The sequence below is a fragment of the Eutrema salsugineum genome, unplaced genomic scaffold (assembly GCF_000478725.1).
Source record: "Eutrema salsugineum unplaced genomic scaffold, Eutsalg1_0 scaffold_20, whole genome shotgun sequence".
Classification (NCBI taxonomy): Eukaryota; Viridiplantae; Streptophyta; class Magnoliopsida; order Brassicales; family Brassicaceae; genus Eutrema; species Eutrema salsugineum.
Genome location: NW_006256828.1, coordinates 1,850,754 through 1,873,575, shown reverse-complemented (window position 1 = coordinate 1,873,575; position 22,822 = coordinate 1,850,754). Strand labels below are relative to the sequence as shown.

The 22,822-nt window shown below is 31.9% G+C and overlaps 2 protein-coding genes across 2 annotated transcripts; both read right to left on the bottom strand.

Annotated features, from left to right (window-relative positions):
* Positions 1–4,553: 4,553 nt before the first annotated feature.
* On the bottom strand, positions 4,554–6,716 carry LOC18016059. Its single transcript, XM_024155361.1, has 4 exons — positions 6,258–6,716; positions 5,560–5,825; positions 5,402–5,483; positions 4,554–5,270 (listed from the first exon to the last, which is right to left on the bottom strand). Exons 1-4 carry the CDS (start codon positions 6,714–6,716, stop codon positions 4,554–4,556), a joined length of 1,524 nt encoding a protein of 507 aa, XP_024011129.1.
* Positions 6,717–11,056: 4,340 nt separating this feature from the next.
* On the bottom strand, positions 11,057–20,698 carry LOC18016057 (disease resistance protein RPS6). The gene is made up of 9 exons (XM_024155360.1): positions 20,278–20,698; positions 15,341–15,525; positions 14,406–15,271; positions 13,964–14,260; positions 13,471–13,878; positions 11,799–12,914; positions 11,638–11,706; positions 11,373–11,546; positions 11,057–11,302 (listed from the first exon to the last, which is right to left on the bottom strand). Exons 1-9 carry the CDS (start codon positions 20,475–20,477, stop codon positions 11,057–11,059), a joined length of 3,561 nt encoding a protein of 1,186 aa, XP_024011128.1. The 5' UTR covers positions 20,478–20,698.
* Positions 20,699–22,822: the final 2,124 nt, after the last annotated feature.

Genomic DNA, 22,822 nt, shown 5'->3' with positions numbered 1-22,822 from the left:
GTAAAAAAGACATAGATAAAAGCTATATTTTTTTGGTTGATTTTCTGAAAACATATAATTACCAGCTTTCATATTTTTGACACGCACAATCACCATGATTTTGCAGGAACCATTCCATGTTTCACAATGAAATGCATCTATAATAATACCATATTTGACCCATAACAACTGCAAAATCTTTGAATGAAAAATAAAAAACAATACATCTTTATATTCTTTCATAGAACAAGCAAAAAAAGGTGGTTATGATGAAGATAAGTTGGAAAAAAATATTAAATTAATTTTTTAAAAATATCTTAGAAAAATACCAAATTGTTAGAAATGTTGTTTATTTATTTTTATTAAGAATGTGGAAAGATTTAATTTTAATATAATTTATTAGTTATGAATATAAATAAATACATGAGACAAAAATTAAAAAGAAATTATGTTAAAATTAATAGTATTAATTAATTTTGGGCTATTTATTTTAAAATTTAAAATTTGATAATTATATGAAATGACATGTGTCAACTTCTCAATTGCTGATATGACAAATTATGGAGAGAGTTCACCTACTTCCATATATATGAAGATTTAAACATGAATTTGTAAAAATATTCTAAAATCAAGTGTATTTGATATAAAACTTGTAAATGTCTCATGGAACTATTGTTATTCAAAATGTTTTTTAAGGACTAATATTTTAATGATTTCAAAAAATTTGGAGGAGTTTTATAGTTAAAATTATAAAATCTCAAATCTCATGGTTGTATGTGGAATTTCTGAGAATATTAAACCAAATTATCATGACAACTTTCAAAAAATCATTAAAAGAATCATCTAAAATCTTATTAAAAGTTAAATTACTTCAAATGTTTAATGGGAGAGTTTCAGATTTAACCCATATTTCAAAGTCAAATACCAAACTAACCTCTTTTTTTTCTCTCTCCAACTTTTGCCATTTTCTCCCATTTTTATCCTTCCCACTTAAACTATTAACGAAAATGTCATTATTCATCTATTATTTCGATTTTTCTTTAATTGGCTAAAGTCTTTTTAGACCTTCTAAAGACCTTTTAATTACAAGAATGCCATCGTTTCAATTTCTTCAACCACCATGAACAACCATGAAAATGGAATAAATGCTTCTCAACCAATTTTAAAGCTGTAATAAAACAAATATCTAAGCTCATTCACTCATAACCTTGCTCATTCTTTCATAATTTCTTCTCCAAAACATCTGGGCAAAGTTACAATGTTTCGCGCCATGCTTTTTCGGTGAATTCTGGTTACTCGACACCTGGGTTGTTTAATTTCGGTGAAATCCTGAGTTCTAGGTGGATAAGAGAAACTTAGGCGAGCTCAATTTTGTTAAAGGTAATCCTCGCACTTCAATTTCTCCACATTTCAGTTTTTATATCGCGAAAGTAGACTTCTCGTGAACTATACTGAAGTCTATGAGTCAACATAAGGTCATTTTTGCAATTGAGTTTTAAAAAGTAGATTTCATTAAACCTCACTAGAAGTCTACTCGATATCCTTTGATAACGAAAAAAAACTTAGTAGACTTCATTTGAAGGCTTTAGAAGTCTACAAAAGAAAAGAGGTTATTTTTGTAGTTGACCATATTTTGACTTTTAGATGTAGACTTCGTTATGAAGTCTACTGTTTACGTCTACATACGAAGTCTACTTTTAAGTTACTTTTGTGGTTTGACCAAAAACGTATAGGTCATTTTAGTGTTTGACTTCTGTTTTTCAAAAATTAAAAATTAAAAAAATTCCAAAAAACTTCAGTAGACTTCACAAAGAAGTCTACATTTTGTAGACTTCTTTTTGAAGTCTACTTATGGTGTTCGGTCAAACTTAGAAGGAATCCTTTTTCGAGTAGACTTCATTGTGAAGTCTACTAAAAAAAATCAATTGCAAAAATAACCTACTTTGTTCCGTAGACTTCTATTTAAAAAGTAGACTTCAAAAGTAGACTGTCAGAGAAGTCTACTCTTACATGAAATCTACAATAGAAGTCTAATGTGTTAGTCAATGCATCGGTCAAATGCTAAAGTAACATTTTTTGACTGAAGTCTACTCCTGAAGTCTACCGGAGGAAAAGTCAACAGATTGGTCAATTACAAAAATGACATTTTTTTAGTAGACTTCATTAATAGACTTTTCAATGAAAAAGTAGACTTCTCCTCCAGTCTACATTTGAAGTCTGATTTAGAAGTCTACTTTCCTATGTTTTTTTTAAAACGCGTTTTAAGCAAATGTATAAACTATTTTCAAATTTTTTGGTTTAGAATTCCTTCTTAGTAAGTGATTGAACTACCCAGTGAATTTTATCTCATTTCATTGGATATTTATTGTTGAATCAGAAGTTTAGATTTTTAAGGTACTTAGCTTATAAAAGTAGACTTCTCCTCCAGTCTACATGCGAAGTCTGCTTTAGAAGTCTACTTTTTGACGTTTTTGTAAAAACGCATTTTAAGCAAATTTATAAATTATTTTTCAATTTTTTTGGTTTAGAATTGTTTTTTAGTAAGTGATTGAACTACCTAGTGAATTTTATTTCGTTTTATTGGATATTTATTGTTGAATCAGAAGTTTCGATTTTTAAGGTACTTAACTTATCAAAGTAGACTTCGTAGTGAAGTCTACTCTTGATACAAAACGTCTCTATGCAGTGTTTGCTAATATGGTTTATATGCTTATTTTTTCAGAGAATGGCTCAAATTCCAGTTGTGTACGGTGAGTGGAAGATTGAGGAGAATTCATGGCATTTTGTTGTTGACATGGGCAAAGGTGGAAGAATGTGGTTTTTGAACGATGGTTGCACCTTGGGGCAGCTTACTGAGATGGTGCGAGATGATTATAACTTGGGCAAGAAGACTGAGATCATCGAGTTAACCTACGCGCTACCAGTATCAATATTGCAAACTATGGCTCCAGATACACCTCCAATGCATGTCACCAATGATAGACAAGTTTCAAGCTTGATTGCGTTAAGCAGAGTGCATATTAATTATATGTTACGCACTAATTAATATACTTAGCCGTCAAAGATTCACCAGGAAAATAACAAGAAGGCTCCAGAATAGGAAGACAAAGCAAAGAAGTCTGCTATGGAAGTCAACTAGGGAAGTCTATTGGGGAAGTCTACTGTCGAAGTCTACTGTGTATGTGATATTTTGTTTACGGTTATGTTTGAAACGACTTCATATATGTAACTGCTTTAACGAATTTAACGGTGCATATAACCGTTGTACCTGTTTGTGTACTGTATTTCTGCTTATAAATTCTCGGGTTTAGACGAATTATAGTCTCATTCCAGACCCTTTGAAGATGTTGAACCAGATAAACTTTAACTCTCTCCCTTCCGACATTCTGTGGGATATCCTCTTAAAAATCACTTCTCGTTCCTACCGTGGGCTCTGCAAAGCAAGGGTTTTCTCCAAACATCTAAATGACATTTCTAATGAAGAGGGTTTTTTAAGAGCCGTTGATCTAATAACTCTGACGATTCCATGGGTCTGGGATCAACATGGGAGGGTTGACGCTTTCTTTCGGCACTGTTTGGAGTATAGAAATCCTACAGCGCAATACCTACGAGCCGTTTCTCTAATCTTCTATGAAGATAGCATCCAAGAAGGATTTGACTTAATAAATGTGTCATTAAATGGAGGATGCTTAATGGCTGCTTACTCCATGGTTATGTTCTCTTTAACCATGGATGGTAGCCATGATGTATTTAACCACATTCGTGGTATAGTTCCGGCAGAGGCAACGAAGATGAGGAAGACTATGCAGCACATAAACAGGTGTCCGACCACTTATAAGAAGCCTGACGCATTTCACGAACCGGTCTTCCATGTTTTTGATAAGGCACAATCAAGGAGTTGTGCTTGTATGAATCTGCCAAACCAGCACTGGATGGATGATGAAAGCCTCGTCGACTCATATGGTGACAAACTCTGCAGTCCTTGTTTCTGGAAGTTGGAATGTGCCATATTCTGGAAAACAATTCCTGGATTTGCAAATGAATGGCCGCGGTAAAATTAGTTGACTCCATGTTTTATGTTTTTTTGGGTTTACTTTATGTTTACATGACTATGGTAGACTTCGTTTGTAGACTTCGTTTGTAGACTTATAATTCTTATTTTAACAAAACTTTTTCCGTGTACACTATCGGTGTACACTTTTTCCGTATACACTTTTCCGTATACTCTTTTCCGCATGTTCAATAATATTTTACAGAACTTAATCAGTTGTAAGGGTGAAATTGAAAATTAGAAATACTAACATGTTAATAGACTTAGTACACTTCAGTACAATTACAATTACAAATTAGTAGACTTCAGTCAAAGACTTCAGTCGTAGACTTCAGTTTGAGTACAATATCCTAAACGAAAATACAACATATTTGGCAAGTTAATTATAAGATAGGTGGCCAAAAAACTTCCACACCTATCATCTACCAATTGCTAAAATGACCTCCAATCACATTGAAGGTCATTTATGCAAGTAGCCCAAAAGTTGCCATAAAAATCAAAGTTAGTTTTAAGAACGGAAACACTAAGCTTTCCTATCATAGACATCCAGCCCGGTTGCATCTAGCTTATCATGGCCCCTACAACCTGTTTCGTCAAAGAGCTCTGCAGCCATTTTCTCCCTGATTTTTCGAATGTTTTTATCGCAAAGTTCCGGAGGAAATGGCAAATCCAATGCATGACACTCGATATACTTCAGGCAGTACACTCCGCAATCACCACTCTGAATGTTTTGAGGTATCTCCGTACCTGGTACTCGCGAATGGGTGAATGGCGTGTAGGGGAATTTCCACTTGTCATCGTCAGGTGCACAGGTCTGAAGAAGGTAGGGTATCATAACCGCAAGAGGCTCCACAGCTTCGGCAATTTGTTCGTCATATGCATATTTGGTTCTCGCATGGCTATCCCATATCGTGATATGCCTCGACACAAATGAGACCCATATAACTACCCAATGGTCCTCCCTAATGTGCAACATGAAGTACAAATAGTCGACATCGTATGCCCACGTCTTCTTAGGTTGGCAGTAGATAGGTAATTCGCCAGTGTAATACGAATATGCTCCAGGCGGTAGAAGTTTGCCAGACCCATGTGCATTCGGTTCAGAGTTTTTGAAGTCTTTGTAGTCACGCCTCCAAACAGTAGCAAACATGGAGTTGAGGAAGCAAATCCGGTCGGATACAAAACACTCTGGATGCTTGGATAATCGCAGCCTGAGTAGGTTAATGTAAGCTTCCATGTGCTGCACATTGGTGAAAATAAGACATGAGTGAAGTCTGCAAACGAAGTCTAAATTCTGAAAACGAAGTCTATTATAGAAGTCTACGTATGAATTCTAAACATGAAGTCTAATATGAGAAAGTAAACACTAACCGTATCAGCTAGCCATTTCGTCGGTGTCCGGAAAATGTAATACCACTCGATTGAAGAGTGTCTTGGGCGTTTTGGATAGGCACTGTATAAGTGAAAGAGTTAGATAGGAAATAATACTATGAGGAAGTCTACTTACATACGTATAGAAGTCTACTTACGGGTTTGATTTGATAAAGTTCATTAGAGTGATATGCTTCGCCTTGACACCGGTTTGATCAAAAGGATCATATCCACGGACACGGCCGGAGTGAGATGCCGACGATGGAATGATGGCATTTGCGGTGCTGTTTCCTAAAAACGGACTCTTCTGTATCGCAGCCAGCTGGCGGTGTCTGGCACTCGTTGTTTGGGCAACTATCTGAGCCGCTTCTCTGGCTTTGGCATTTTTGGCTAGTGCAACCGCGTCGAAGTCAACATCACACGTCTTCGGGTCAATTTCACAAAAACTAGGCTATGGGGCCTCTTCTTCCTTCATCTATGGGGCCTCTTCTTCCTTCACGGCAGCCTTATTTCCTTTTGCATCCCCGAGGGCGTTAACACTCTCACAAGCACCAACGTTGACATTATCTTTCATCGGAGCATCATCTTTATATCAATTACTCTACAGTTTTATTGTCAGAAACAGGCATGAATATACAAATGAGTACACCAATGCTATAATTTAGTAACATGTTTTATCATAGTCTGAAAATTGTAAACAATTAGTTTTGAAAACATAAGTAAATAATCTCACATGGTACATAACACTAGTAAACATGTTCGAATTCAAATGACATTAGTATTAAGTGTTCCTAACTTTGTGTGATCTTGTGCGCATGTAATGTTTTCGTATAGGCGGAGGGTTTTTGGTACTAACCCCTTCATGCTTCTTGGATCCAGTGCCCTGCTGCTGGGTTGGCTCTACATTGTCTTTAACCTCTTCCTCAGTGTGCTTCGCCGACCCTGTAGTCAACTCTTCTACCGCACGCTCTACAGATTCAACCTTCTCGGTGAGACGTTTGATCTGCTTTTCACAGCTACCGAGACCATTCAGCATCTTGGTTGAAAAGCTTTTGAAGCATTGGTCGAAGTGCCCTTTCATAGTAGCGACAACTCCGGCCCCTTCATCACCAACGAATGATGCGGCAGAGACAGAGGCTGTGCAGGGTCTCTTGCGACTTGATTCATCTGAGGGAAAGGCTCCTCTTTTCGTCTTCTGCCTTGACGATGTGTGCACCCAAAACACCTTCCAAAGGCCAATGGTTTTTTGAGAACTTGAAATTGGGGTCATGGAGTGCATTGACAATCTTGACAATATCTGGATCCTGTTTGTCATCATCCCACACGGGAAACATATCCGCCAAGTCCTTAGCCACGCAGCACTATATGCGAGCCTGGAAAAACACAATAAGTAAATGGATTACTAGCCATATGAAGCCTCGGAAAACTACGTATGAAGTCTACTCCTGAAGTCTAACATAGAAGTCTACTTCTGAATGTCTAACACTATTAATGGTACATATAGAAGTCTACACATGAAGTCTACTTCTGAAGTCTACTTTGAAAATTCATTAGTACATAGAAGTCTACTACACTAATACAGTACCTGTTTTAGCATGTTGGCTTTGACGTTCTTTCATCCTCTTGATCCTTTGTAAGCCAGCAAAAGAGGTTCTTCAGTAACATTTGGCAATGGTTCGCCAAATTCAGCAGCAAAATCCGGTAGAGCATAGTACACCCACACTTGAAGAGCTTGCACAAATCCTTCTATATGAATGTTTTTGCTGAGATCTTTCTCCTTAACAGACTTGATCAAATGCTGAAAAGCAATTCTTCCCCATGGAAACTCCTTAAAACCTTCGAGATCCATCACTAGTCTGGCATGGTTGACATTTGTGGATGAGTCAGGTCTCGTTGCCACTATGAAACCAGCGTAGATCCCAAGATAACCCAACCGCAGCCTATCATCCCGAGACCATGATGAGCAGTTGGAACAGGCTTCGATAATTTTGGTAGTGCTTGGGCCCGACTCGGCATCGACCCCCATTAGTTCCCAAAATGCACGCATGTCATCGACAAGCGCAAGATCAGTTAAAGCTAAGTCATCCACGTACCCGCAGTTGAGTCCGGTGATCTCCTCAAACTCATGCAATGAAAATCGAACTGGAGTGGTACCAATCAGGCTCCATATCTCGTACCTCAGCTTGCAAACTATCTGAAAGGTCAGTATGTGGTGCACCAGCCTAGAAGCCCAACCAAAATCCAAGTCGTAGAACTTTAAAAAGACACCAATGGTGACTCGTAAATCTCTTCCCATTCATCCTCTTGTAGAGCTGACTTTAGTGCAGAGACCAGCCTATAATCATCAGCATAATAGCCGATGCTTTTATCTGGGGCTGGCTCAAACCCTTTGGTGTACAGTCTTCTAGGGAATTCAGAGGCTACCATTATCTAACACAGATTTCTGCATCAACGGTAATAAAGCTCTAATGAGAAAAACTAGTAACGGTTTGAAACTATACACGAATGAAGTCTACATTTTCAAAATGAAGTCTACATTTTCAAAATGAAGTCTACATTTTCAAAATGAAGTCTACTTTTTCAAAATGAAGTCTACTTTATTAAAATGAAGTCTATTTAATCAAAATGAAGTCTACTTTCACAAAATGAAGTCTACTTTCACAAAATGAAGTCTACTTTCACAAAATAAAGTCTGCTTTCACAAAATGAAGTCTACTTTCACAAAATAAAGTCTACTTTCACAAAATGAAGTCTACTTTCACATTCTAAGTACAATCCGAGTCGAGAAGTCTACTGAAGCCAACCGAAGCAATCTTAACATAAAAAAAACAGTATATTAAGTCAACGGAATCTACATGAAGTAATCAAAACATCATAAATACTGCATATGCAGTCTACAGAACCCAACCAAAGCAATCAATACATAATAAATGCAGTATATGAAGTCTACTAAAACAAATCATCGAAATGGAATCTACAAAGTTTATAGTGTTGACCGCCTTTATTAGATGAAGCTGGCGTCGAGAAAATACAACCAGATCTGGGAAAAAAACCTAAGTCAAACCCGACGGAAAAATTTACAGGAAGAAGAAATTTAAGAATTGCTAAGTATATAACTTCGGAACAACATCTACTAACCGTTTTGAGGCAGGAAATGACGTTAACCTCCAACGGCGAAGGAGATCTGCAAAAAAAAAAAAAACCCTAATTTTAGATCTGGAAACTGGGGGTTACGAAAACGGAAAGGTGATGAATACGGAGGAGTAGGGAAGCATGGGGGTGTGGTTGAGGAAAGAAAACTTGCCTGAACGAGTTTATCGGCGGCGGTTCTGTATGTCGGCGGCGCCGGAGCAGAGAAACAGAAATCGCCTTCGACTTTTTTTTTTTTACACGAACTTTCGACGGTTTTTTTTTTAACGGGATCTGTAAAATTCGTTTATATAGTCTGGTAATTCCGTACGGTCCGGGTAAGTTTTTTTCGGTTAAGGTTACTAATTTTGCGGGGTCTAGGTAAATTTACCCGGTTATAGGCAGTTTCTCTTGGTTAAGGGAAGTTATTTCCGGTTTACTTTCGGTTTAAATTTCGGTTAGGTTAATTTATTCGGTTTAATAGACTTCAATATAGAAGTCTACAACTTTTAAAACCTAAATTATAAATTTACTTCTTCTTAATTTAAAAACATACATTACCATTTACCAATATGAAAAAAAATTTCTGTACAATTAGGTTACGATTACGGAATTTATGAATGTAAATTTGATACCAAAATAATTTTAAAAAAAAATTAAAATTAAATTTATAGATTTAATTACTTAGTAGACTTCATTTCGATAAAATGAAATCTACTAGTAAACTTTATTTTCATTTTAGTAGACTTCGTCAGAGTGTAAACGGTAATTAGGACATCCATTTTTTATTTACTCATACAAGATTAAATGGTCTTTTCACTACTCTTTTAAGTTATTTTTGCTAAATGTTTTTTCAGGGGTCTACTTTTGTATTCTAAGTCAAATTTTGGGTTATTTTTAGCAAAAACCCCGTATTTAATACACTCCCAATACGTAAGTCATAAATTACTAAACATAAATATAAAATCACTTTAGTTAAAATTCGTGAGTTTCACTAATAACTTAAGACATCTCGCAATTCTGCAAACTTAGCAAACCTCTCTGCAGAGAAGTTGATCACAATACACATGTCAATAATATATTACTTAACATGAGCAGTTGTCAAGCCAACAAATTTTAGGCACAAATCAAGTCAAACTATATATAAATTCGATCATTCCTACGTATTGAACTGAACCGAACATTTGAAGTAAATTTAATTAATATGACTATTTTTAAATAAAAAATTTTGATAGTATTTGGATGCAAATACTAAAATTACTTCTGTTTTTAATAGAATAAATGTTTAAAACTAATGATTCTAAGAAACAGTAGAAATTAATGTTTAAAACTCGACGAAATTCCAACATATTTCTACGGTAATGTGTTTGCACATTTCAAACAGTAAACGCATTTCAAACAGTAAACGCTTTGAAAATTTGTTGAAATCTTTTGACAGTTTTCCAATAGACAAAATTCCAACGGTTATCTTGATCAAAATATTCCAGCATAAATTAATTGGAAATACCAGTCAGAAATTTATCGGTAAATAGCTTACAAACGGTTTTCCATCAACCATACCAGATTCATGGTTTGAAAATTTTGTGGCGGATGTTCAGCAACAATTTTTCTGACGAGTTTTAACGGATTTTCAATGAAAATAGTTAAAAGTTGTTTAATCGAATATATTAATTTTAAAAAATAACTCTAAATATTCAAATTATAATAGTAATGAAAATATATTATTATTTACTAATTAATAAATTATAAAATACAATAAAATTTTTTAAAAAATTAATACTTTATAAATTAATAATCACTATAAAACAATAAATTTAATCGGTTCTAAATCGGTTAATGTAAAAATCCATCAAAATAATAAGATAATATTTTTAAAAAAAATTTATGCAAATATATAGTCCCAATAAAAATATAAATTAATAATTATATAAATTTATGCAAAATTTTATAATCATAAAAAATTCATACAAATATATCTAATATATTATACTAAAATATGACTAGTGTATTGTTTTGCTTAATGTTATAATCTCATTGGTGTTCATCTTTTTACGTATTACATTTCTATTTTTTTAGTTGTTTTCTGATATACATTCAAATTATTGAATTATTTTTATATAATAGTTGATTTTTTACAAATAAATATTTATAAATATATTTTAATATTATCTTTAATTTCATCATAAAAAATAAGTTACGGTTTTTGAAAAATTTAAACTTGTAAATATGTATATTTTTAGTTGACAAATTAATATACTATTATAAATTATGTTGTTATGATAACTATGTTTACTAATCATAGTTTTTAGAAAATATTAGCTTATTTTTTTTAATATTTGAAATAAAAATTTTAAAAGATTATAGGCAAAAAATAAATTATCTCTACAGATATTAATATCGCGATAAATTAAAATATTAAGATAAATTTATAATATTTCATAATTCAAACATTATATTAATTTATAAAGGTTTTATTGAAAATTAAAATATAAATAAAATATTATTATTGAAGAAAAGAAAAAGGGATCATGATGGCGGAAAAGAACTAGGGAATTGCTTCTGCATGAAATCCTTTATCGATGAAAGCTCCTGGCGTGTCTCAGAGTTCTGCTTCTCTAATTGCTTGAACCGAGAGTCTTTCTCCTTGAGCTGCTTGTTCAATTTCTCGATCTCTTCAAGGAGCTCAGGCTCCCGATGAAATGTAGAAGAAGAAGCCCCATCAAAGTTAGGAGGACTTCTTCCTAACCCGAAAGGACGGAGGAGTAGAGTTTCCTGTGGGATGAGAAAAATCATCAATAAATATAACAATTATATAAAAAAAAAATTATAATTAAAAACATACTTTAAGGATCATTCGGTTGATCTCATCCCGGGACAAGTCGTTGGAAGATGACGAGTCATCTCGGTCCGTCATCTTTTTCATTAGCATTTCAATGATCTTTTGCCGGATCGGGTCTTGTATGTGCCTTTTTCTTTTGTTGGTGTGTGTATTTTCTGTTACACCAGATTGACTCATCTGTGGTGACAGAGGTAAAAGTAGTGTATATATTAGTAACAATAAAAAAAAAACCCAGAATTAAATAAACAAGTCAAAATAAAACATTTACCAGCTCCTCCCACTTCCGTTTACACTCTTTTATATCGTTGACATGGTGTGAATACGACTTTGCGGTATGCTGCTGGGAGAGAGCAAACTTAGAAAAATACAGAAACTTTAAAAAAAAAAAAAACTTAGAAGGTAAAATTCATCAAGTAATTGTCTACTTACGTCAGACGACGACCGAGACCTCTCTTGTGCACACGAAGACGACATGACCTCATTTTGGCGTGTTCCTTGTATACCCCATCCTTTTAATTCAAACTGGACTGTGTGTTGGGGAGGTCCTTCTACATCCCATCCTTGTGATTTGAAGTCAGTGTAGACCTGACTTGTTCGAAGCTGTAAAGAAGCATTTAATGGGGAGTCACCATATTTAAGTTCTGCTAGAGGAGCATTGTCTTCAGTTAGAATGAAAAAGCACTCAAATATAACCAGTTGACTACCCAACTTCAAGTCTCGGATATAGAATGGCTGATTAGCAGTGTCAAAGTGGTTACCGAGTCTGTCTTTGAACCGACAACCTACTTGGATGCTGAATGTATCAGAATCCATGGGAGTAGATTTACAGTCCACCACAACGCACACTTTAAATTTTAAAAGTGGCTGAGAGTCAGAGTTGTGAAGTACACGAATGGCCAGATCAGAGGTTCCAGTAGTGCGGTGAGTGAAATATGAAGGCACTTCTTCACCTGACAACATCAACGATTTGCAGAAAACTGATTGTTTTCGAATAAGAGAATCTTGATCCAACTTGAAGCAGTTGAAAAAATCCAAATTGACTGTTCGGATATTATATGGACTAGAGGAGTATATATCGTCTCTTGCCATTGCCAACGTTCTTGGAAAACCATTCAAGCTAGCCTCAACTAATGCCCCACAGTCTGAGAAGTCAACCCGGTCAAGATATTTAAGTTTAGAAATGTGCATGGATACACGTTTTAGTTTGTTGCATCCATTCATGCGCAGGTATCTGAGCTTAGAGAAGTTCTCAATCCACCAAGGAACCTCTTCAATTGATGTGCGTCGTAGATAGAGAAACGAGATATTGGTTGACATATTAGGAAAACTCTTCAACCGCGAGCATCCACTAAGATCAATGGCACCAAGATCTTCAAAGTTAATGTTTGTTGGAAGAGTCTCCAAATTTATGCAATTTGTTATTTGCAAATACATTAGTTTGTGGAGATTCTGAATTGAAGAAGGAAGCTCAACCAAACTTGGGATATCCGACAGAAACAACATCTCCAAAGTGGGAGAAACCATATTCATGAGGAGTGTAAGCGGCTGAAAAAAAAAAAAAAAAAAATGAAATAACTCTAACTAATGCAAGATGGGGTTTTTTTTTTAATTAAATTTTATAATACAATTGGTGTTTTTTTTGATAAAAAATTATTTTTGTGTTTATATATAATTTGTTTTATTTTTGTAAATTTAATTTTCTCTAGTATTAAATATAACAGTAATTAAAAAGCATAATTCTAATCTACTCATTTATATTATTGTGTGATATAACTAGTTACTAATTTTGAATATTCAAAATTTTAGATTAATTTGTTATGATAAAAATATACAATAACATATTGTTTATTATATCTATTATTACAAATATATTATTTATTTTGAATATTTAAATTAAATATTAGTTAGAGTCTAGTTTATTATTTATAAAAATCTTACGTATCAGCTTCATGTTGAGCACGCTGTATATAGTAAAAAAATGTTAGTTTCAAATTTAAAATGTAATTCAAGATATGTCGCAACAAAGTTGATCTATAGAATAACTTTTTGTTTTTCACAACGTTTGAAAAATGGTTGGAAAAAAAGGTATAGAAGTTCATACCTGCTCTCTCTCCCATAATTTCTCACTCTTCATTGAATTCATGCTAAGAAGATGAAGTTTCTCTAGACGAACGTTAGAGGGGAATTCGTCAATTGCTGTTTCACATAGAATGAGCTCTGCGATGTTTGTTGAGATGTCAGGAAAAGTTGTCAACTGTGAGCATCCTTTGAGCTCAAGTCTATGAAGAGATTGGAGGTTGATTGTAGCTGGAAGAGTCTTTAGATTACTGCAACCTGACATAACCAACTTCTCCAGCTTATTGAGATTCTGAATAGAGATAGGAAGCTCCATCAAACTCGAGCAATCACAGAGATCAAGTGTCTCGAGATTGGTGGCCATCGAAAGATCTGGGATTACTGTTAGACTCTTAGATCTCTGCAAATCTATTTCCTTGAGCCCATAAAGTGACTGAAATATAAGCAAGTTACACATCACTTTGAAAGGAATATCACTCAAACATTAAAATAATGTTATAATTTTACGCAAAACTTACATGAACACCTTCCCACAAGTTCTCGAGTTTGCTCTCCTGCATTTGGAGTTTAACAAGGTTCTTTGGAGAAAACTTAAGAGGCATACAACTTAGTGGGTATTTTTCCCAACTCAGTAATCTGAGCGTAGAGGGCAAATAGTCGAAGTCATCTGGTAAGTGCCATCTTATTTCTTTCTTATGCTTAGTGTGAAATTTTAGGAAAAGAAGACGACGCATCTGTTTGAAAGCACTCTCGTGTATTTTCAGTTCATCATTTTCATCTATTTCCAACGCTATACCTAAAACTTCTTCAGTACCCTGAAATAATCATAATATCAATCAAAAAAAAAAAAAAAAAGACAATTCATCAGCCTAGCAAATATCTACACAGTTCATCGTTTATCAAATGATCACATTCTTGAATCTTTATAGAGTGAAATATATGAAAAGAGCACGAACTTACAGTGCTATTATTAAGTACATTGCATATATCTCGTGAATCCATAAGGAACTCTCGTTCTCCAGGCTCCTTGGATTGTGTACGGACGATCTCCCTACCCATTTCTTGTAGCAAAAGGTGCATCTCAATAGTTTCATCTCTTACATGTACGAGAGACTTATCTACAAGGTTGCTTAACCCGTGGCTAACATCTAAGCCGCTATCATTTAGTAGTCGCTTGATGTCATTCACTTTTTCACCATTGAATAGACATGCAATGTGACGAAATAACTTTTGATCTTTTCTGTTATTTAACCCGTCGTAGCTAACTCGTAGAGTTTGATCAATTTTTCCATCCAAATCGTTTCGAAGCCTTGGCATCATTTCCATCCATTGGTCTATGTTCCTACCCCGTAAATTGGAACCCAAAACCTTAAGACCCAAAGGAAGCTTACCAGCACGCAATGCAACTTCAGAAGCAAGCTCCATAAAACCATCAAGTGGAGGAGAGTCTGTTCCAAAAGCATATCGACAGAACATCTGAAGAGCTTGTTTTTCAGATGGAAGACTGACTTCGTAAATATAATGAATATGATGGGCTCTTAAAAATTGCTTATCTTTTGTAATCACAACGATTCTGCTTCCACAGCCAAACCAATCGGTTTTACCCACCATGGCATCTAACACCACTTGATCATCCAAATCATCAATAAATATGAGAACTTTCTGGTGCTGTAGCTTTTCCCTCACTGCACCTAAGTGATCTACATTTATGCCCGTTTTATTTAATATTTTAGAGAGTAAGCTTTCTTGCAAGTGCAACTTAATGTTATAATCATCCGGGTTGCCTTTGCTATAAATTTCCATATTCTTAGATATGAAATACCTATCTATGAACACACTATTGTTGCAGTGACGAGAGAGACGATTGAACAGAATTCTTGCAATGGTAGTCTTACCAATCCCCGAGGAACCCCATATACCAACCATCCTCACTTCCTTAGATTTCAACTGTAACAACATACTCATTTCAGCGATATGATCTTCAATACCAACAAAATCCCCAGAATCTTTAGACGTAGTTACTAGCAGTTTATCCAAAACATCGTCGACAATTTCTTCAATCATTTTTGCTTCGTTACCCCTAAAAAGGAACACACCGAATTTCACAAACATGAAATAAGATTAATTCAAGATAGATAAATGATATATTTTGTTTTTATCGTTTTGTTCTGTTGGTCTTTACTCTCTTTGTTATGTTTTCATTGTACGTAGTATTATTTTCTTGTGTTTAGATGTTGTTGATAATGACTTGAACCTGTTAGCTGCATAAGGTGCATATTGCCGTAGGTGCAAAATGCAAAAAGTGCGAGCTATAATGTTATATTAAGTTTCTAACTCAAAATCAATTGGTAATGAATAAATTAATTTAATTCTTATATATATATATATATATATATCATATAATATCTCTCTTAATTTGCGATGTACGCATATTTCTCATACATTTTCTACTAATTAAGATTTCATGGCCCAATAATATCTACCTAATCTTAATGTTATACAACACTGTTGTAGGTGACAGTTACGTAGCATGCTACAAATTATGCGATTTTCACAGCATACTGCAGAACCTACTGCAGAAAGTGCAAGCTACATATCTGCTCGCTGATCATACCATTTATAAGCAACGTGATAGATCATCAGAGCCGTGCCCAGAGTTCTTGAGACCCTAGGTGGTAATAAAAATATCTCAATTCTTAAATTATGCTTATATTTATTTTATATTTGAGAAAACAAATAGTAAAAAAAATTTTGATTTTGTTTGTAAATGTAAAAAGAAGAAAAACAAACATACATTATCTCTGGTTAAAAAAAAAGTAAAGAGACGAATGTGAAAACTGAAAACATTGATAAGGCGAATTGTGTATATTAACCTAATTTCCTTTTCTAATGTTTATTACTGTTTCTGAAAATTTTCATTAACTATTTTGATTAAAAATGGTTTTAGGATTCTAAAATATTGAATGTAATAAAAATGGACCCTTAATATTTTATAAAAACATGGGCCCGTAGGCCAATACTTCATTTTACTACATATAGGCACGGGCCTGTAGATCATCACAGGAGGTGTAAGCTATGAAACTTGTTGCAGATTGTCGGTTAGGGTAACTCCAAGATGGGCTGAAGCTATTACTTTAAGGTCTTTATGTGGATTAGGGTTAACTAAGTAACTACAAATATCTATGTTATACTTAATTCTGATGCATTCTGATTCTAGTACCATCTGATGCATTCCAATTCTAGTTCCAAACTTCCAGCAAGATTTTCTGAACTTTCTGTCTCCCTTAATAAAATAGTTTCCTTTGTTTGATAGCCAGCATATTATATCTGTGTCATATTATTTAAGTTTTATCTTTGAGCACCCGTTACCACAGATGTCTAAGTGTCTTATGTGGTTATTATAACATTTGTTGTTGTTGTTATTGAATTTAGGTCTCGTGAAAGTTGGATGGATCAAATATTATCGAGAATCAGGAAATGATGTGGAAATCGAGGAGGATGGCACAAGAAGTGCCAGATCTCGTCGGAGCTTTCTTCTTCCTCAATCAGTAACAAATACTACAGAAAACAAGCTCATTTCTGATAGAATTTCTTACGGAAATTTATCTGCCGAAAATTTCTGACGGATTTTCGACAATTTTCAAACAAAATTACCATCTATCGGAAATCCATCAGAATTTGTGATGGATATAACATCGTCGAAATCCGTCGAAAAATTCTGATGAATTTCCAACAACTGCACTCTGTGGAAAAGTTTTGACGGATTTCCAATGAAAATATGACTGATTTTAGAATTCAAAACCATATTATCCATATTTTTCTAGTTTTAAATACATTTTATAAATATCTTCTAGAACGTTGTTGGAAATTTCTGACGGATTTTCGACGGATATTTATGAAATTGTGGTTTGGAGTTTAGGGGTTAGTCTAAAATTTGTTAAATACATAAATAAACATTTTCTAATGAATAAATATTAGTTCTAAATTGTCAAAGTTTAAAATAACTTTGGTTTATATGTGTAATGTTAAAGATTTAAAATATGTTATAAATGTTATAAGTTATAATATATGTTTTGACAAGTATAGAAGTTTGATGTTGTATAAAATTTTAAAAAATTTTTTAAAAATTATATGGTTGGTCAGTTAACAAATTATGTGATGATCACATTTTTCTCCATTTTCAAACCTTAAACCCTAAATATGCCCTAATTAAATGATCGTTACACACATGCCAAACGAATGTCTGACTAAGTTCAGATAATCAGTTTGGTTCGAGTCAGTTCTTTCAGATTTTGGGTAGTTCTAATATTAGTATAAACAAGCGGTTAGATTTATAATCACAATCATTTTCGTATTATTATGAACGAGCAAGTTATAATTAAATCTACAAAAAATTATATCTAAGTATGAAATAAATATTTATCACTTATTAATATATATATAAATTTTATCATAAAAAACAAATTATATTTTAATATTTGATAAATAAAAAATATTTTCGTGCGGACGCACATATTAAAATCTACTATATAATTATATTTTTGGTATTCAATATTTTTGGTTCAATTTAGTTTGGTTTGAGTATATTATATCAGTTCCAGTTTTTCTGTGTTTCTGAGTCACGCAAAGTGTAGATGTGCTTAAAGTTAGATTGATGTGTATATCCAACATATTTTATATCTTAAAAGTGTCTGATAAAATGTCAAAACCAAATTTGAAATGGGGTTTTCCTCCTGAGCCAATGAAAATTGATGATAAGGTGATTAACGGATTAATTGAATTGTTTGTTAAAACTCATTGGTTTTCTAATTTGCAAAAAAGTTTAGCCTAACTGAGGACGTTAAAAATATTTTTTTTTTAGCATAATTGAATTAGTTCTTTAATTGCTTAGCTTTTGTTTTTATTGTTCTACTAGATTAGCGTGGATATTTTGTTAATAAATGTTATATACAATCAATTATAATTTTAATAATATATTAAAAATATTATAGTGTTAATCTAATAATTTTTATGTAAATTGTAAGATTTTATCGATTTTGTTTTGAATTTATATATGTCATATTGCAAAAACATAGTATTTGATCGAACACTTATAAGTTAATATAACAAAACCAACTAAAAATGTTACAAATTAATCAAATGCTACTTTAATATAGTATGGACATCACTTCTTTAAATCAAAAATATAAATTTTTTTCATCATTTTCTCTTTCATATATATATATATATATGTTTTTTAAAGACAATAAATATAATAATTGTTTAACTAATACAAAATTTTATTTTAACTTATTAATTTGAAAAACAAACTAATAAACACAACTCTTACTTTGAGATTAATAATAATTTTAAATTTGAAACAAAAAAATAGTTGAATATGAAATGAATAAAATCACATAAAATTTGTGAATTTAATATATTTTTTATCAATTATTTCTATTAACTTTTAAATATTTTTCAATAATTCTCATATCTTCTAATAAGAATGAAAAATAGTTTTTATCATGTTTATTTTTATTCTTGTCATATCTGTTTGTTTTAATAATTATATCATATTAATTTTTTTAATGATTTTTTGATATTTATATTCAGTTTCTTTATAATTTATTTTCAGTTCTTCTAATTATAATTAAGTAGGCAAAACCTAAAATTTAGATAAATAAAAATTTAGAAAATATGTAACAAATTAAACAACTCAAAATTATGAATTTCTATATTAATATAATCTAATTCCAAATCGAATATACAAAATATAATTTTTTTTGATAATTTTGGTATAATATGTGGCAATATGTTTTGACATGTGTCAAAAATTTAGATGTATGTAAATTATAATTATTAGTTATTTACAATTTTACGTGAATTTTTTTAAAATCAAGTAAATTTAACTTGTATAAGTAGTATATATATTTTTTAGATAAACAAATTAAAATTTATAAAAAAGTGATAATGGAGATTTTAATACCATGTTATTTTTTTCGTTTTTAATAGAGATTTCTTTATTTTTTTATTTATTTTCTTAACAATAATATTAGAATTTGGTTACTTTTTTAATTTGATTTGATATATACGAATAGAATTAATATTTAGATGCTGATGTGGACACCTTGAAAAGTATATATCTTTAACTGTTATTAATAATAATGAAATATTTTAATTAAGTAATTTTCCTATATTTTTATATTAATAATACAATTTTATCATTTAAATTTTTTTATTAATTTTAATTATTGATGTGGACTAACAGAATTGACATTTTTGAAATCTCATATGGATGTCTTTTAGATGCATATAGCTTTAACTTTTTTTTTATAAATATTTTTTATTAACAATAAAATTTTAAAATTTGATTTTTTTTTAATTTTAAATTTCGATGTAGATCAATAGAATTGAACTTTTAAATCTTATAAGAATACTCTTAGAAGCATATAGCTTCAACTTTATTAATAGATCAATATTTTTTTATTAACAATACAATTTTAAAATTTGAAAACTTTTCTTAATTTTAAATATTGATGTGGATCAATAGAATGAAATTTTTAAATCTTATGTAGACACCTTTAGTGACATATAACTTCAATTTTTATTTAGCAACAGATTAGCTATTTTCAGTTTATCTTAATTGTTTGCTTTGGGTTACTGTCCTTTAGCTTTAGACTTTAGTTATTGTGACAAAAATTAAACAACCATCGCTGTATATCTTATGGATTTCAATCCCATATATACTACCACTAACCACTCATTTCATCAGATGCTAGCGGTTTAAGTTAATTAGGTTAGAATTCGTGCAATCAACATACCCAAAAAAAAAAAATGATTTATGAAATCGTACCATGCCACTGAATGATATCCGAGGATATTAGCCACGTTAGTCAAAGCCTGCTTCCATTGACTTTTCAGTTCCTCTGGTTTGTCTATGCAGGTCTTCTCAAAGATCTCTCCAAAGTCACCGGTTTGTTTCCTCACATGAGAAGGATCCAAACCGTAAAAAACCGGTATCACCACTTGGCCACACTCTATCTTGCATTGCATGATCTCCAGCAATTCATTAAGACACCAGCTTGATGAGGCATACCTTTTGGAGAGCACGACCACCGCGATTCTAGAATTCCTAATCGCCTGTTTAAGTTGGGGATCAAGCGACTGGCCTCTCTCAATGTTGTTGTCTATGAAAGCAATGATCAATTTTCTTTCAAGCTCGTTGAGAAAGTGGCTCAAAAAAGTTACACGGACGTCTTCCCCACTAAAGCTGGGAAAAACGTCGTGTACCCAGATACGATGAGATGGGGGTAGGAAAGGCCATTAGGCTAAGCTAAAAAATGAAGTTTCTTGACAAATCACCACGGTAATAATGATAGCTGATAGTTTAGAGGAAAAACTTAGGTAAAAAATAAGTAGCCCTCTCCGCTTTTTATGAAGATGGACCCAGAATCCTAGATCATCAAGTAGTTGTTGTATATTCGTTTATCGAAGAAAGTCAACCCTCTCCGTTTAACTTTAAAAATAATCTAAATTAAAGATAATACGCGACAGAGAATGGGTCAAGTCACAAAGTCATAAGACTTTTAGATACCAATCACATAAAATGTTGTTAAATAGGAGTAATTAGCATCTGTAACGGTGGCTCTTTGAAAAATTTTAGGTGAGGTTCATGAATTTTTTCCATTTAAAATAATTAAATAAAATCCAATTTCTATAAAACAAGTTCTAATTATAGAACTTTTAGAGACAGGTTCATGTGAAGTTTATGGTGACATATTAGAATTCTATTGGTTAGTATTTTTTCTCTTCCATCTTCTTTCTCTTTCTCTCTCTTTCTCTCTCTTCTCTTCGTCTCTTCTTCCACTTCTCTCTTTTTTGATCTTTTCTCTCTTCTCAATTTTTTTATTAATTAAAAATTTAAGGTGAACCTCATGGTAGTTCACTATGGATGCTTTTACTAACGAAAACATTTAGCCAGTGTTTTAAAAGGCTGTCTAGATAATTGTTTAATCACTATTAGGTCCTAGACGTTTATAAACCGTCCATATATGAACGTATTCATCTAGGTACTAGACGTTCATAGATAATTGCGATTATTTCTTAAGAATTTTATATTTGATATTTATAAGATTTCTTTTGTTTTAGTATGTAATTTAAAATTTTGAATATATATTTAAATTCATTATATGTAAACTTTATTATTTATAAACAAATTATGTAATTTAATATATTATATTTTATAAAATATATAATATTAATTTATTTTGTAAACGCTTAAAATACATAAATATTTTTAGACGCTATGTGTTATATCACCATCTGCCTAACGCCTATCACTTTTTTTTAACACTAATTTAGCCATTTAAGTAGGGATGGCATTCAATCCTTATATTTTTAAATTTTTAATTATTTAAAAATAGTTATATTTTTTATTTTATTCCTTATTAATATATTTTATTTTGTTCATACTAATTAATAGACTACAAGAATAAAAATATAAATAGAAATTTATCAATCATTTGCATCAGAAATAAACACAATATATTTAAAATAAATATAAATAATTTTTATTACAATTTATATTTTGAATAGAAAGAATAACAAATATAGGAAATATGGCATTGACTGACTTTTTCTGGGGTTTTGCCAACTCGATTTCCTTATTAAAAAATGTTATTAAAAAATCCAAAGCAATATTTTATGAACTAGAGCTACATGATAAAGTTGAACGACTCTTCGTTCTTAGTCAATAAGAAAATTCCCGACGGAGACAACTTGAATAAAATAACGTTTTATTAAATAAAATTTGAATTGAACATAATACTACAAAAAAATCTCATATTTTTATGAAAATTCTAATGAAATATTTGGTAAAAAAAAATTATAACTAATTTTCTATGTAATTATGATGAAATACAAATAATGAGAAATTGGTAAGACTTTTTTTACGAAAATCAAACGTCAAAAAATGATAGAGCATTTCCTACTAATAATCCACCATATTTATATTCATAGAAAATTTGATTTAAATTTAGATGGAAAGTGATGATTGTTATGCTAGCTGGTGGGTCTTTTATCGCAATTTACTAAGTATTTAATACGGAATATTATCTGTAAAAAAATCATAGCAATTCTATTGAAATATTCAGCTTTTGGTTTATCCCACTTCGAAAACCTTATAGAATTTAGATGATGAACCTGCACAATAAATAAGAGTCTTCATCTTTTCTTTAATTAGTCTTCGTCTTCTCTATATATATTAATAATCGAATTACCAATTAATTCATTTTTAATTTAGTTTTAGTTTCTAAACTTATTTCCATTTTTGACTTTATAAAATCAATTTTATACAAAATTTGATAAGTGATAGAAAAATGGTAGGATTAATTCGTAAA

What these genes read in the sequence shown, in the direction of transcription:
- LOC18016059 (XM_024155361.1), bottom strand. Translation starts at nt 6,716, where the DNA reads ATGACAAACAGGATCCAGATATTGTCAAGATTGTCAATGCACTCCATG. An exon ending in GATCCAAGAAGCATGAAGGG is followed by an intron (nt 5,826 to 6,257) that starts GTTAGTACCAAA and finishes ATTGACCCGAAG; the next exon opens with ACGTGTGATGTTGACTTCGA. An exon ending in AACTTTATCAAATCAAACCC is followed by an intron (nt 5,484 to 5,559) that starts GTAAGTAGACTT and finishes TCACTTATACAG; the next exon opens with TGCCTATCCAAAACGCCCAA.
- LOC18016057 (XM_024155360.1), bottom strand. Translation starts at nt 20,477, where the DNA reads ATGCAATGCAAGATAGAGTGTGGCCAAGTGGTGATACCGGTTTTTTAC. An exon ending in ACTTGTGGGAAGGTGTTCAT is followed by an intron (nt 13,879 to 13,963) that starts GTAAGTTTTGCG and finishes CTTATATTTCAG; the next exon opens with TCACTTTATGGGCTCAAGGA. An exon ending in AATTATGGGAGAGAGAGCAG is followed by an intron (nt 12,915 to 13,470) that starts GTATGAACTTCT and finishes TTTTTTTTTCAG; the next exon opens with CCGCTTACACTCCTCATGAA.